Source organism: Lissotriton helveticus, chromosome 3_1 (assembly GCF_964261635.1).
Source record: "Lissotriton helveticus chromosome 3_1, aLisHel1.1, whole genome shotgun sequence".
NCBI lineage: Eukaryota > Metazoa > Chordata > Amphibia > Caudata > Salamandridae > Lissotriton > Lissotriton helveticus.
In genome coordinates, this window is record NC_136061.1 from 2078221651 (window position 1) to 2078238348 (window position 16698).

General features: G+C 45.2%; 1 protein-coding gene across 1 annotated transcript in view; it reads right to left on the reverse strand.

The window, feature by feature from the left end:
* Positions 1-16698, reverse strand: part of KIF7 (kinesin family member 7) — a 295905-nt gene that overhangs the window by 62388 nt on the left and 216819 nt on the right. Inside the window, exon 15 of the mRNA XM_078683208.1 lies at positions 10657-10863. Within this exon, the coding sequence (XP_078539334.1) occupies positions 10657-10863 (207 nt within the window). The remainder of the gene's footprint in view (positions 1-10656; positions 10864-16698) is intronic.

Here is a 16698-nt window from a genome sequence, read left to right on the forward strand (position 1 = left end):
CGTTGTAAGCAGCGTGTTATTACATTCAAGGCTTCTTGTTGCGGGATAGATGTATAGAGCGATACCACGTCGCATGTCGCCAATCTTTGGAGCTCTGAGTCGAAAGGAGAATTCTCAACAATATTAATCGTATGCATCGTATCACGTAGATAGGTAGGAGTGGATTCCGCCAACGGTTTCAGAAAAAAGTCGATGTACTTGCCTAGGGGCTCAAGTATGGATCCACATCCAGACACAATCGGTCTACCTGGTGGGTTGTTCATACTTTTATGGATCTTGGGTATCGTATAGATTGTAGCCAACCGGGGATGTTTTTGGTTCAAAAAATTGAATTCCGATTCAGAGAGGAACCCCAATTCCAGTCCAGCTTGAGTTATTTCAAGAATCTCAAGGGCAATTGCTTTAGATGGATCAGCTCGCAAAAGTTGATAACTTATTCCGTCATTGAGTTGACGAAAGACCTCGGATTCATATGAGGACACGTCTTGGACAACAATGGCTCCCCCTTTGTCCGCCGGTTTAATAACCACTTGGTCATTATGGGCAAGTGATTGTAAGGCCGCCTTCTCTTCTTTGCTGGTGTAATACCGGACGAACGATTTGATACCTAAAAGTTGTTGAACATCGCGCCATACTACCTCCTCAAATGCCAGAATCTTATGTGACATAGTACTGTTGTAAGGAACAAAAGTTGATGGTGGTCTAAGGCCGGTTACCGATGATTAAGGACACATGACTGGCACAAATGGGTATACAAATGCTGAAAATATGATATATTATAATCTAACTAATAAAGTATTATTCCAGACACAGCTGCATAACAGTCATTCGCTAAAAGCACTATTTGGGTGAGAACATTTTGGAATTGAGAGATTCACTTTTTTTTTAGGGCCACACAAAATGCAATGTGTACTAATCATTGGTCCTGCTTGGAAATAAACGTCCATACCCAGGACACATTTGTTTGGTCCCAGTGTGCCATGTTTAGATCCCTTGTGATCAAAAACATGACTAGTCAGTTGAATGCTAAGGCAACAACTATGAGTGACACTTGCTTGAGAGTAAAATCAAGTGATGAAGATGAGGGAATCATAAATATCAGAAATTACACCCATTTGAGCAACGAGGCACTCGCCATTGAACTAAAGTGTGCTAATAGCAGGCAGCTGAAAACAGTTTTTATAATCAGTACACTACAGGCCAGGGGTGGAGGCAGCTCAGAATGATTGAAGCATTCATTTTATTGATTAATAACAGCCATAGGAAGTTAGCTGAACTACTAAAACACATATGTGTTAGCCAGCCTTTGCCCACACTTAGTGGCGGCATCCAGTCACAAGTGGGACCAGGCCCACAACATTTACATCGCTTTCCAGAAGCAATCACCAGAGTTGCATATGAAATGTAGTGTGGCTATGTGTAGCCTCGGAAGAAAACTAAACTTACAACACATTGTAAAGTCAAACCACAAATACAACAAAAAAAACACACAGAGGGTGATCGTTAATAATCGCACAACATTAACACAACTTGTATAATGGATAGACATACAACAAATATTTTTTCACAAAATGTGTGTGTGTAAAATCAGAAATCAGCATACAGCTTGACGTGATTATTTCTCTAATCCTCACAACAGCTACAGGTAGCAAAGCTAGTTCGCTATGGCAACTCCAATAATTTGGAATTAGGTATATGAACATTTTGAGACTAGAGGAACTTTGACAAATGCTCATGACAAATTAACCTCGAAGTAATTTGAAGAAGTCTAGGGATAAGAATAATAACTAATGACAGGGACCTTCAAAATAAGGCACTAACAGTGCATCAGAGGTTACCTTAAAAGGCATAATGTTGGAAAAAGTAACTCTTATGGATTATTTCCTCGAGTTGTACGAGGCACAAGAATATACATTAGAGGTGTTCCTGCAGTGTTTTATTTGTGACATGTTTTAGGAACGGTTTTAAAAAAGATTTTAAAACACAGAATCGATTCAGAGTCATGAGGCAATGCTTTTCAAAATCATAAGTGGCAACTGACATCGGTCACTATCTAGCTATATTTTAAGCTACCTTTTGTGTTGTTTAAATTTAACAGGTTATGTAAAGCTCGGTTTTGTCACCTTTGTGGTATTGCTGTTCTGGCTGTGCTGGGGTAGGTGAGATTGTGGACTAGGAACTAGGGTGAAATTAAGTCCAAAGGCACCTAGTTGTTAACTATGTAATGTACAGTGTTATTGTGGTCAGATTTGGTATAGGGAAAAAATGGTCTAGAAAATGTATAGATCGCGGTGGTGCCCGATCCAGTATCGGAGATTATCTGGCTCGCTCTCCTATTGGTATGCTGGTGGTGTCAAGATCTTTGAGATGGTTTGTGTCCATCGCCAAAGACGTACAACAGTTGTATGGCCAAAGAATCTAGATGTCAACTCGGTGGGTGCCTTAGTGGAGTATGGTAAGTATACAGATTAGTGAACATAGGCTTTGAATCTAGATGTATGTTTGTGTGTTGTCAGGAAACAAGTCTGAACACAAGCACCACACTGCCCTGTCTCAGTTTTACTGAGATAGAGACATGTGTTACATTCCCCATGTATTCCAGCACGCCTCTCTAGTCCTTCAACTCTTACTGTTCACCGGCCAGTGCCCTGGGTTTGCGGCTGCCTGTGGGTCTGGAAAAATTAATTGCGCCCCAGGGCCTCGTGGAAACCTAGCCTAGGGCGGAGGAAGCACAGCTGTCCAAGGGACAGTCCTAGAGCTAGGGTTATTGTCAGGTTGGGATGGGTAATTGCGTGAAGCACCGAAAAATTAACACAAAAAATCTTGAGAAGCTCTTCAAAGCACTAACGTTGCTCTTCTGTGGGAGGAGTGTCTTACTTGTTTGCACCCTGAGGCTCGGGACGACCAAACCGTTCGCATGGTTTTGATATTAAGCATGCGCACAAACAAGGGGGGGGGCACATACAGATGGGGAGCTGCAGACGGGGGGCGTGATTTAGAGACAGCAAGGCTCAAGGCCATGTTTGAATGGAATATGAGTTAAAATGCGGAATGCCTCGGATGCTTTAACAAATTAAAAGTGAAGGAGTGCGTCGCGCTTAATAATTAAAAGTGAAGGCGGCTGTGACGCTTAGAAATAAAAGTGAATGTGGGATAAGTGAATGCGGCCGTCGCGCTTAGATGTAGAAGTGAAGCCGGGTTCAGACTTAGTATTTTATAGTAAAGGCTGCCCTCACGCTGAATATTTAAAAGTGAAAGCGGGCGCCGTGAGGAGTAATTAAAAGTTACAAATCACCAGGTGCCCAGTGCGTGTGCCTTTTAAGCATGCTGCCTGTACACAGAGTGCGCTTCAGCAGCTTTCACAAGAGGAACAAGCCCAATCCTCCTTAAAACAAATCCCAAAACTATCTACCATCCTACCAAAAAGAAGCCCAAATGACGATCGACTGCAAAGTAGTGCTCAGGAAACACGCAATAAAGGGGCCAATAGCCGTGGAAGGAGACATGGCTGTCATAAGGCGGGACTAGCAGCCTCTAAACCAATCAGAAGGCAGCATTAAGGATGGATAAAAGCCACAAGCCATCCATCACCTATAGTGTATACTGCATGCCTCGTAAAGCGACAGCGCATGCGCTGCACCGCAAGGCGAGACCTAAAAATGAATGAGGCAGAGAAGTTGAGACGTTTGGAAGTGGAGTGTAAAGATTTCTTAAAACCAATTTGGGACAAACGGTTAAGGATTGGAAGTTTGTGAAACCTCTATATAGAAGAAAAATATTTTAAAGTGAGATAGAAAAAATATTTAAAAATCTGAACACAAACTTTCCTACCCCAAGCTATGGCTGGCTTTCATGCTAGAGCTCAGGTTCCAGTTGCTTTAAGTTTAATTTGTAGTGAAGTTAACAATTCGGATAAAGTACTGTAATTACGAACTATCAGGAAAACCTGCCTCCAAAAGCGTTCTTGGAAACATGATCACATTATGGGTCCGTTGGCACCGTTATCAGACTCAAACTGCAATTTTTCTCTACACAGCTGATTTTACAGAACCGCAGAGAGCATGCAATTACACATGGTATCCGGGGAACACAAATGTAGGAGTCAAGGTGAATTGTTTATGTATTTTCTGCTTTAACAGAAGCTTAAAAAAGCTTGAAATGTCCCAGCAACAAGAAGTGGCGAGCGCAGATACCGGAATTGACAGTAAAATTGTATGGATGCCTTTATGCTCAGTGGAGAAAACAGAAAGCAGGATGGGCATTTTAAACGCGGTTTTGCTTAGTTGCCTATCTCGCGTCACAGAAAGAACATGAGTGATTCGTCAGGTGAGAGGGGCGTCTGCGGATTAGTTAATTTTACTTTGGTTTCACACAGTAACAAAAGCTCGAAAAACAAGATTATAAAACACAACAGCCATTTCTGGGAAAAGAGTTGATTAGGCTACGAATTTGATTTGGAGGAGACCAGCTGCCGGTAATGCATAGTGTATAAGCGAACAGCACGGCCCCTTTGCGGAGAGTAAACAAGCTTCACTCCGATGTGATAGAGGTGTTCTTCAGTAAAGGGGAGGGGGAGTTGAGTGGAGACTTCCACACCTGTAAGCGAGAGGGGCCAAAGGAACAGAAATTCTAGATGCTTCTTAATTGTAAAGAATTTCTGCTCGGATTGCCAACAATCTCCCAAAGGACTTCCTTGTGCAAGGGTCAAAGGTTGGTCGAAAAAGAAGCTCTGAAATAGAACGATGTGCGGGAGGTGGTTGGGGATGCCAATACAAATGTGAAAACAACGATCAGGGAGAGGATGGGCAACAAAGCACAAATACGACTATTATAAGAAAAATATACCTTTGAAAATGCAAGCCTGACCTCCGTAAAGTGGGTGCCGTTCTGATACACAAGCCCCAGTCAGAAAAAAAATATATAGTGCAGGATAAATAAATAAAGAAATGTGTGAGACCACACACAGCAGAAGAAGTCTGGAGGGTCCGAAACACGAGAAGTCCGGACTAATTAAGCATTCATAAGCAGACATGTATGAAGGGCACAAACAAATTGAAAAGATGGGAGTTGCTGCAAGGAAAAATCTACATTAAAGCATGTCTCGCTCGATCTAAAAAACTAAGACCTCTGCCCTGAGGAACCACAAAACCACAGCCGGGCCAACCTATGCATGGGACTGTAAAGTCCACTGTAGGCTGACCCCTGCTGTAGTCCACCTCAAAAACTGCTGCCTCAACTCCCCAAGACTGCCACCTGCCCGGTAAGACTTTTCCGACGCCTAAGGAGACCCCTGCACCCGAAGGCCCTGAGCCTTGGGGAGCTTAACCATTGGCTAACGGCTAGAGTGGTCGACCTCATGCTGGGGAACAGGGTTCAAGTCTCAGCAGGGACTCTTCAGGGCAAATCACAATCTCTCCTTGCCTAAAATAATGAATGCGTCCATCTCTAATGCAACTTGTGCTCATGTAGAGAAAGCACAGACACCTTCAGGTCAAGTTCGCAACATATAAAACTCACAATAAAAAAGAAAACGGTGTCACTATGTTCCCTAGCAGCTCTTCTTACCTGGACAGCTGTGGGATTTCTTTGTCCGGCCTCCAGGCCTGAGCCTACAGCTTTTCTTCAAGACTGACCTACCCCACTGAATTGCATCGGACGCCAGACGCTGTGTTGGTGTCGCCATTGATTAACCTTGGGCGCCTAACACAGAATTTGACCTCTGCACCCAATTGCCCTGGTGGTGCAGCAAGAGCGGGCTCCCACATGGACCGGGGGCATATTGAGAATATAGGAGGGGGGCACTTTTAAATTTGAATGCGTGTTGGCCTACTGGGCCCATCTGCAACCCCAGGGACCGACACCTGGGGACCTGGGGACTGTCCCCACCCCGAGTAACACATTTTGGGGAAAAAAGGTAAGGCATGGGAGGCCTTCCAACCCTAGGGACCGCCACCTCCTGAGTCACAAATAATAATTAAGGGGGTCCGTTGCAGACCCCGGGGACCGCCACCTCCCCAGGACTTACTCAACAAAAGTGGGGGCCGTGAGACCCCGTCGTGGAGCCCTACATTGGCCTGGGGAGCGTCACCCCCGTGGCCGGATCCAGTAATGTCCCGGGCAGCCCACCCCCAGGACATTACAGTTTGCTATGGCTTGGCGGGCTGAAAGCAAAGCAGTTTGTTTCCCTGCCCGCTGTGAAACAAGCAGGGAAATAGACATTGCTTTGGGATCCATGGAGATGATCCCAAAGCAATGCTGGCTCCCACAGCAGGCGGGGACCCGGCAGGGACCGAGGGGGCCTTCAGCCTCCCCCCGCGTTCCCCAACATTGGCAGTAGGTGCCCTGGGTTGGGACCTGGGCACCCACACCACAGGCTGGGCCAGGGAATGGGGTCTCTGGGGCCTAAATTGGCCTGAAGGGGAGCTGCGCTGCCCCACATCCTATAAAAAAACTAAAAAAAAAAAAAAGGACATGGTCCCAGGGCCCCCAAACGGTCCAGGGAAGGGGTCTGCGCATCTTGTTGGAGGCCCCCCCTTTCTCCACCACTCTGCACACGCGCCTCCTGGTGCGCTGCTGGGTGGGGGATGAAGTCCCCTTGGCTGCTGAGGGTCCTAGGGGCCAACAAGGACTCCAGTAAGCCTAACACATTGGGATTGCTGAGAGGTGGTCAGAGGCCATGCCCCTTTTGCCACCACTCTGCAAATGCGCCTCTCAGCGCACTGCTGGTTAGGGGATGAGGTCCCCTTGCCTCCTGAGGCCCTACGGACTAAAGTGGACTTCTTCCCTCAAGCAGCAGTGCGTCAAGAAGCATGTTTGCAGAGTTGTGGAGAAAGGGAGCATGGCCTCTGACAACCTCTCAGCAGTCCAGATGTGTGGGTCTTACTGGAGGCAATAGGAGGGATAGTTGGCCCCCAAGAGCCACAGGAACTTCAACCACCAACTAGTAGTGAGCCAAGAGACGTGTTTGCAGAGTGATGGAGAAACAGAGCGTGGCCATCAAAAACCTCTGAGCCTCTGTGTGGGACTTGCTGGCGGGGTAGTTGGCCCACAAGGACCCTCAATAGCATGGGGACTTCATCCCCCTACTAGTAGTGTGCCAGGAGGCATGTTTGCAGAGTGGTGGAGAAAAGGGGTGTGGTCTTCTACCAGTGCACTACTAGTTGGAGGATGAAGCCCACTTTACTCAGGGACCTTGGGGGCCAAGAAGCCCTCCTGGTTCTTCCTTTAAGTCCCACAAAGCGGGATTCCAGATAGCGGGTCAGAGGACCAGTCCCCTTTCTCCACCACTCTGCAAAGTGACTACTAGTTAAAAAGCCATAGAAATTCACTGAAAATAAACAAAGGTTACATGAGCGTTATAGTTAGGAAATGGAATTAAAAACAATATCTAGCTATATACACAAAAGGTATAGCTCTAATAATATATATATATATATATATATATATATATATATATATATATATATATATAAAGTTTGTCAGCCCAAAGTTTGGACGTCGGTGCACTTCAATCAAGGGCGGTGCGTTCCTTTTCCGGCAGAGCCAAGCTGGTTTGTTTATTTTCATTAACGTGTCAGCTTGACACTAATAAGGACGCACTCTCTCGTTTCTTTCAGGAAGAATTAGGCAATTTTCTTTCTTTTTTTTTCTTTTCTTTTCCTGTCCACTGCGCCCCATTCGTGTTTACAATGGGGCGCAGTGGACAGGACTTGTCAACGGTGCCCACTTGGGAAATACGGGGCTTGCTATCAGTGACTACAAATACCAGCATGCCGGGAGAACTGCACACCAGTGTGCCATGATATTGGTGCATGCGCATAAATACTTTAAAGCCATTCAAGCTGTTGAACTCCATTTCCCTCTGATGAAGGAGTCGTAGTCTGAAACGCGTCAGGATTAAAGGACATTATTTTTAACTCTGAAATGGCATGCTGCTTTTGTCCATTTATTTATGAGTGCATCATACCACTGTGAAGCGTCTTCCCGCCTCAGGGCACATTTTCGTTTGGATTTAATGTTGCAGCCTGGCCGCAGGGAAGATGCCACTGCAGCAGCAGGGCCTCTGACATGAAAAGTTTTGTGTTTACAATGGGGCGCAGTGGACAGGACTTGAATAGAAGCGTCATTCCGGCCCGGAGGCCCACTTGGGTATGAACTTTATGTTTTAAAAAGATGGTGTTTGTCAACGGTGCCCACTTGGGAAACACGGGGCTTGCTATCAGTGACTACAAATACCAGCATGCCGGGAGAACTGCACACCTGTGTGCCATATTGGTGCATGCGCATAAATACTTTAAAGCCATTCAAGCTGTTGAACGCCATTTCCCTCTGATGAAGGAGTCGTAGTCTGAAACGCGTCAGGATTAAAGGACATTATTTTTAACTCTGAAATGGCATGCTGCTTTTGTCCATTTATTTATGAGTGCATCATACCACTGTGAAGCGTCTTCCCGCCTCAGGGCACATTTTGGTTTGGATTTAATATGGCAGCCTGGCCGCAGGGAAGATGCCACTGCAGCAGCGGGGCCTCTGACATGAAAAGTTTCATGTTTACAATGGGGCGCAGTGGACAGGACTTGAATAGAAGCGGCATTCCGGCCCGGAGGCCCACTTGGGTATGAACTTTATGTTTTAAAAAGATGGTGTTTGTCAACGGTGCCCACTTGGGAAACACGGGGCTTGCTATCAGTGACTACAAATACCAGCATGCCGGGAGAACTGCACACCTGTGTGCCATATTGGTGCATGCGCATAAATACTTTAAAGCCATTCAAGCTGTTGAACGCCATTTCCCTCTGATGAAGCAGTCGTAGTACTCTGAAATGCGTCAGGATTAAAGGACATTATTTTTAACTCTGAAATGGCATGCTGCTTTTGTCCATTTATTTATGAGTGCATCATACCACTGTGAAGCGTCTTCCCGCCTTAGGGCACATTTTGGTTTGGAGATATATATATATATAAATATATATATATAACACTTTGTCAGCCGCCTCCAAAGCGGTTTTAGTTTAAATGCACTTTCCATTGAAAATACATATTTTGTCTATAACTTTTAGCCCGGTCGAATGATTTAAATTAAATCTACTAGCTTTTTTCCCTGTGTGATGTCTGTTCTTCTCCGTTCACCTGCTGTGATTTTCTAAAAACAGATCAGCAAAAGGTTTACATAAGTAATACATTCCCTCTGGCTCTTCCAGTGTCAGACAGAAACGATTTTCTGACCAAACACAACTTCTCCCAGACCCAACAACTGCCCTGTGGTTTATAATGACTTTTCACATTGCACCAGCCATGCATTACTTAACAATGAAAAATAAAACAAATATAAATTGGATATATAAAAAGGGAACTATAAATTTGTAATTGTACCCATAAATAGAACTTCAGTGACTGATATAATTTGTACCTCACAGAAGTCTGAAATAACCTGATGCCACCTGAACGTGAGGGAGTTTTTTAAAGGGTGCTTTTGGTCACGTTCGCTTAGAAGTTTGAAAACATTTTGCCAAAATCAAGCGCTGTGTCCCCTTAGCGCGGGGACACACCGTAGGTGTAACCATGCCCTCTACAAATGAATAAATATAAATATAAATATATACTAGCAAATGTTATGTTACTGCATTGCCACATTGCTGCTAAGAACAACACCTCACAGGTGTGAATAGGCACAGGAAATAGAAAATACAATGGACCAAAACCATGACCGTATTTTTCAAGGGCAGTGTTAAAAGAAAGCAGCAAGTGGGATAGATGCACCGTTTAACCGCACACCCAACCACAAGCCAGGAAACCCTACAAACCCAGAATTTGGGAAAAGAACTCTGAGGTATTCAGATAGGTTTGATCGACAGGGATCAACACCAGCTTTTCACACCTATGATCAAATTGTGGTAAAAAAAATCATAAAGGTGCAACTCAATCCTACCATTTAGCAGCTCCACGCTACTTGTTCCAATGAAATCAGTTGGTAGATGGGCATAAAGTGGAGGAACAGGAAATACCCAAGGACCTGTACATTTATTGCTCCAATGTAGTTTTCAACAACATTTTGTATGAGGCATAACAGTTCTCTTTAGTCTTGGGTTTGTGCAATACTTAGGGCAACAGTGCAATACTTAGGGCAATAGTACCACCCCCTGATATTTTTTTTATAAATTAAGACACATAGGAATCGTCATGTTTCTGGAGCAGCCCACTGGGAAGCATTCGACACCATAAATCATTAAGAACATTGCATATCAACCAGTCTCTAATTGTCTTATCTACAAAAAAATACTGTACTGAAAAACCGGCCTAACTCACATCACGAGGCACTAGGTTAATAAGAGAACCCTATTAAAATTGCATCGGAAAAGATTAACACAAAACCGCAAGAAGTAAGAACTAGAAGTATGGTGCCACTTTGAATAAAGAAATTTTGCAAATTAAAAACTTTGCATCAAATGGGCAACCAGTCTTCAATTGATGTACATAATAAACCTCACAGGAAAATAAAGCAATCAATTTTCCATTATAATGTATGAACAAGGCACATTTGGTGTAATACTTTGGAACCAAGTAATTTGCAAATCTCCCATAAACTGAACTAACTAGATCAATTCAGAGTGAAATGTGAAACAGAGGCATCAAATGATACTACAAAGGCTAGTTTACCTTGTCGAAATATTTACAGAGTAAAGCTCGTGTTTCAGAAGAAGAGAGGTAACTGAGCTTCGACATGAGGTTCATTTCACACTGGGACAACATGCTGGCTGAAGCCCGCAGGACATGCTGCCTGCGTGTGATGGATTCATTCTTGTACTCAATTGCAGCATCCAAAGCTTCTATAGCTTCATCAAGTTGGAAAAGGGTCCTCTCTTCCTAAAGAGGGAAAAAAGATTCATTAACCTTTAAAAAGACAATTTACATTAAAACTCCTGCAGATGCCACGAACGGAGATCAGTATTAAAAACCCATAAACAAACTGTTTAACTACATCAGTTAAAAAAACAGATCCATAGCCATTCTGTAGAAAAATAATTTATTTTAAATTAGCTAACAGATGCGTGTTTAGCCAAGACTTCTGGCAAAACAGAGTGTAATTGTCTAGTATCTGGCATCAATTCCAATAAAAAATGCAATGATTAAGTGTAATGAAAACACTTTACTGCTTGTTATAAGGGAAGCATTTTCAAACTACCACCTAGAAAAGTGAATAGGCCATTTAATTGACCAGTATTTTATAAGTACAGTATCAGACCAAATAATAGGGAGCAAGCAATGTTGGTAAAGCACGTCTTTCCTTTCCAATCTCTCTTAAATCACTACTTTGTGATGTCCATCCATAAAAAAGAATAGGAAAACCAATTTAAGATACTTAAATATAAATGTGTTAATACTAAATGCCTCAATGATGTAGATCAAGTTACAACATTTAGATACGAGATAAATAACCTGTTAAATGTAAAGCCTCTCTATACCATGTTTCCCATAGCATTATCTTTGGACATACCAAAAGAAAACTTGTTAACTTGTGACAAAAATAGGAAAAATACTTTTTCAGCATATCTGTTATTATTAACTAAAGATTAAACTATCAATTAAGTATTTGAGGACAAATGTATTAATAAACGTAATAATAAAAAACTTTCAGGAGTTCCATGCTAACAAAGACACTAATATACTGAAGAGACAGACTCATGTTTACACAGAGCTTACAACTGAGAAGGATCCCAATGAATACAATTGATTAAAAGAACATGTTACCTTTGATAATTACATTTCTGGTGGACACAATCTTTCTGCAGATTCCTCAACTTACAATTATTCTCCAGGCACTAGACTGGATCCAGAAACTCCTCCCTCCCTCAGCAATAGCTCTCAAGTGTCACAGCTTCAGCCGCAACTCTGCTGATTGAATGGGAAGATATTGGAGTATATTGTGCACCAATGTGCCTAATAGTGTCAGTTGCTCATACATTTTCTGCACCCCATCAAAGGAGGCGGAGAGCAGCTGAGGGTATCAGCAACAGCAAACATCACAGCAAATTGGATGCTTGCAAGATCTGTCATCATATCAGTCATGGTGTGAAATCTGAATGATATGTTTGCACCAAAAATACCATTACTGATGAGTAACTTTTTCTTCTTCCCGCAGATTCCTCATCTAACAAATGAGCCCCAAAGGAATACACTGCGGGAAGTGAGATTGTGTTGTTCAGATCAACCAAGGAAATCGTGCAACTTGGCCCTTGCAAAGCATTTGTCACTGCGCACTTGAGCTGTGAGGCACTAATGTTTAGCAAAAGTGTACAAAGCTAATCATGTCAACAACCAGCCGATAACTACTGCAACACCTCTGGTAAGAGCTGTAAGAGCAGCCATGCCCCGATGGTGTAGGCAATAATGTCCTTATGAGGGTTTTTCTTGGCCACGTGTAACAGATACAAGGGATAACCCAAAACGAAATGATGCGTTTGATCACCTCTTTTCCGTTTTTGGCTCCAGCAAGGGCAATAAAGAGCTGAACATTCACTCCACTGATGAATGTACTGGAAGTATTAAACTATGGAATGCTTGAGGTGAGTCTATGAAAAAGAATCTACATGGTCAGTCCATGGGACAGTGCAAAGTTCAGAGATACTATTTTTTCCTGGTGGGATGAAGAATAGGAAGCTGCTGTCAGAGCAGCTTTGACTGCTACAATCCAACCATGCCCACCACAGCAACACTCTAGTCACAGAAACTTGCAGTGTGGGGCAGATTTTAACATTTTTGTCAGGGCCAATTTTGATCTCCAGTCCATTCCATAGAGTTAGAAGAATAGATACGGGCTAGGCTGTGGCAAGCTAGATTAGTTGGAGTGTGCACTAATTATGTTAAATTTAAAAAAAACACAAGCTTCCAGTAAAGCTGAAGAATTACTGTGGTTTGGACAGTCTGTCTATAAGTTAAATTCACCCAAGCAGAAGCTTTCACATTTAAGGAGATTAATACTCCAGAAAAACAGTATGAAACTTAGAGTTCTTGCTTGGGGAGGGGGGGGAGGGGGGTGATGGACTAAATAAATTGACTTGGTGCAGGCTGCATGGAAACTAACTTCGCTATCAAGAGTTCCACTAAAGTGGTAGGAATGGAAGTAATAAACAGTATGATATAATTTTCACACTTAATCACGATTCCACCACTTGCACTAGTGGTTCAATCGACTCTTAACATTTTGAAGTCATGTTTCAGTTAAGAAATTATTTCCAACTTCCCATGAGATAAAATATTGTGAATTTCCATTTTAGGTTGGTGCACAAAATGCACAATAAGTAAAGAGCATCAAAAGGATATTTGTAAAGGAAAGAAGCCATTCCCTGGCTGTAGAAGCAGCCCTGCTGCAATAAGTGCAAATTCTCTGTGGACATAGGACGGCGTTTTGGTGGCATGTTGGGCTCCAGACAATAACCGAACTGGATAAGTTTCCTGACCCACCTGTCTGTGGTGATGGATTTCCAGACTGGCAGGAACTGCTGGAGTCTCCCCCCGACAGGTGTGGTATGGTCGGGGGGCAGTGGCAGGGCGTCACTGTTTGTTGGTGGCAGAGGAACGGGAGTTGTTATTTCCACGGCCTCTGCCCTTGGCACTGTTGCCCCGATAGCCGCCTCTACTCTGCTTGGTGTAAGAGGACTGCGCCCCACCTTTAGTGTATTGCGTTTGCTGGGACATCTGGCCTCTGGAAACACCTCTATTGCCTGAGCGACGAAAAGTACTGACCCTAAACTGTTGGGACTGGAGAGCTCCCATGGACTTTGCAGTCTCGGTATCCTTTTTTATTTTTTCCAGTGTGGTATCCACCTCAGGACCAAATAACCTATCAGGGTTTACCGGCTGATTGAGGATGGTGGTTTGCATCTCTGGCTTGAAACCGGAGATTCTGAGCCATGCCTGACGTCTCAACAGCACACTGGTGTTAATGGCCCTGGCCGCGGTGTCCGCCACGTCCAGTGCACATTTAATAGAAGCGTTGGAGATGAGCTTCCCTTCCTGAATGAGCATCTCCGCCGCCTCTTTATACTGATCTGGTAGATGTTGTAACAGGGTCTCTAGTGTGTCATAGTGCGCCCTGTCATATCTGGCCAAGAGTGCCTGAGTGTTTGAGATACGCCAGATATTGGCTGCTTGAGCCGCCACCCTCTTCCCTGATGCCTCCAGCACTTTAGATTCCATGTCAGGGGGAGGAGCATCACCAGTGGTTTGCGAATTCGCCCTATTCCGGGCATTAGAAACGACCAGAGAGTCCAATGGCAACTGGCCCTTGATGTAGGTAGGGTCGCCAGGTGCCGGCTTATATTTTTTTTCAATTCTAGGGTTGATCACCCTGGCACGTGTGGGTTCTTTAAAGATGTCTGCAGCATGTTTCAGAACCCCTTTCAACATTGGGAGAGTTTTGACAGTCTTTTCTGCTGTGGAAAAGGTATCAAAAAGGAAGTCCACGTCAATAGGGTCAGCGTGCAGCTGGACGTCGTGGTTTTTAGCCGCCCTCTCAATTAGAGCATTAAATGCCGCAGAATCCTCAGTAGGAGAGGTTTTGACATTGTACACCTGAGTGTCCGGGGCAGTTTGCGGATCTCCTGGGTCCCCTGCATCTGCCCCAGCCTCCACATCTGAATAAGTGGGTGAGGGTGTAGCAACTCTTGGAGTCCGTGGAGCAAGTGACTCAACCAGAACCGGGGAATCCGTAGAAGGCTTCTTGCGCTTCAAAGGAATCGTGTAGGACTCCAAAGGCTGTGACGCCGTGATCTTTCTCTTGTAGAGGGTAAGTTTACCGGTGTCGGCGTCGATAAAGTGTTCCGACTGCTCCTCCATCAAGGGTTGTCGATGCTTGAAGCTCCCAAGCTGCTGAGAAGGCTTCGACCCTGCAGACCCTTGCACGGGCGCGTCGGCGACCGACCTTGGTGCAAAGGCCTTCGGTGCCACCTTCAGCGGCAACGTAAACAGGAGTGGCGTCGAAGGCTTTGGCGTTTTGGCAGCCTGCTTCGGGGCGGAAGCATCCCTCGGATCGACCGCGGAAGCCTTGTTCTTGATTCGTTGCAGTGAGTCCGACACCTGCTTCGTAAAGGAAGCGGACGGTTTCGTTGACCCAACAGACGTCCTCGGTCCACCAGCATGTGAAGACTCGAGCGTCGATGTCTTGGTCTTTTCCGGCCGAGGTACAGGAGCAGCTTTCTTAGGTGCGCCGTGTCCTCCTTCTGCGTCCACGGCCTTTGGCGCCGACGACTTCGGGTCGGCGGCCTTGACTCCCGGGTTTGGGGCCCCAGTCTTCGGCTTGACGCCCTTGAGCGAGTTTGGATCGACGCCCTTGACCGACTTTGGATCGACGCCTTTGGTCGACTTCACCGGGTCGACAGCCTTCTTCGGCTTCGGCTGCCCCGACATATCGGAAGACGAGGAGGCGGCCAGCGGGACAGACGTCTTCTGTTTCGACGGCGTCTCCATCACTTTCGTTTTCGTCGACACCGAAGGTTTCACTTTCGGTTTTGTTTTGACCAACGGCGGCTCCGCAGAAGTGTCCGTAGCCGGGCCCGTAGGCGAGGCCGTGGATCTTGGGGTAAGGTCTTGGGTAAGGCCCTGTGGCGATCCCGCGACCTGAGCCTTAGTGATTGTTCGAACGGGGCATAGCTCTTCGCCTGAGCTATCTTCCATGGCCCCATTGGCCTCATTGTGGTCTCCTACCTCGTCGACGACTTCTTCTGCATCGAGCGCCTTGACGTCCGCGTCGTAGTCGATCTCCTCCGCTGGAGGTGAAATCTGCATATGAACTTCTTGTTCGTCTGCTTCTTCTCTCTCGAAGATGTCCACCGGTGCCGGGGCCGACTGCTGGGCCTTCAGGCACGCCACGCGCCGAAGTCGAATCGTCTTCTTCGATTGAAACCGGGAACAAGCCATACAGTTGGCTTCATCGTGGTCTGGCGACAGGCACTTGTTGCACACCGGGTGGACGTCGATGTGGGGATACTTCGATCCACACACGGGACATTTCTTGAACGGGCTCTGTTCCATGATGTGTCGTCGAAAGTCTTGTTGCGTTGACTGGGCCTCGAGCACCGAAGAGCCACGCGACTCCTCGGGATGTCCGACTCGGGAACTGAGCCGGAGCAGAGCTGGGCACCGAGCGCAAAACAATACTGACGGTATAGGAAAAGGCCTTCAGGCCTTAAGAAAAGTCTATATCGATTCCGAACTGGAGATAACAAATATACATCCGAACCCAATGGCGGAAAAAAACAATCTGGGGATGGAGTCGATGCCTATGCGCACTGTAGTCCAGGGGAGGAGCCACCTATCTCGTGATACTTCGAAGACTCTTCCAGGACAACAATGTGCAATCATCCGGACCCAACACTAGGCGGCGATCTATGCTATAGATGTGAATTCAGCAGCCCACATGCCTCGAACATTATATCACACACTCAAAGACTGAACTTAGACCAATTTGTATACAAATTAATATTTAAATGTATTTATTTCTACAACCAAGCAAGCCTGGCACTGATAAGTGTAAATGGTACTTTTCAAGGCAGGTTGAACAATACAAGCAAGCTGAATGAAAAGGACGTTGTTACAGGTTTGGAAGTCTAGTCTAGTCTGGATATTTGTATTGCGCAACATATCACATCCCGGAGGGAGTCTCATGGAGTCTCATGACACTTTGAATACAGTTGAAATTAC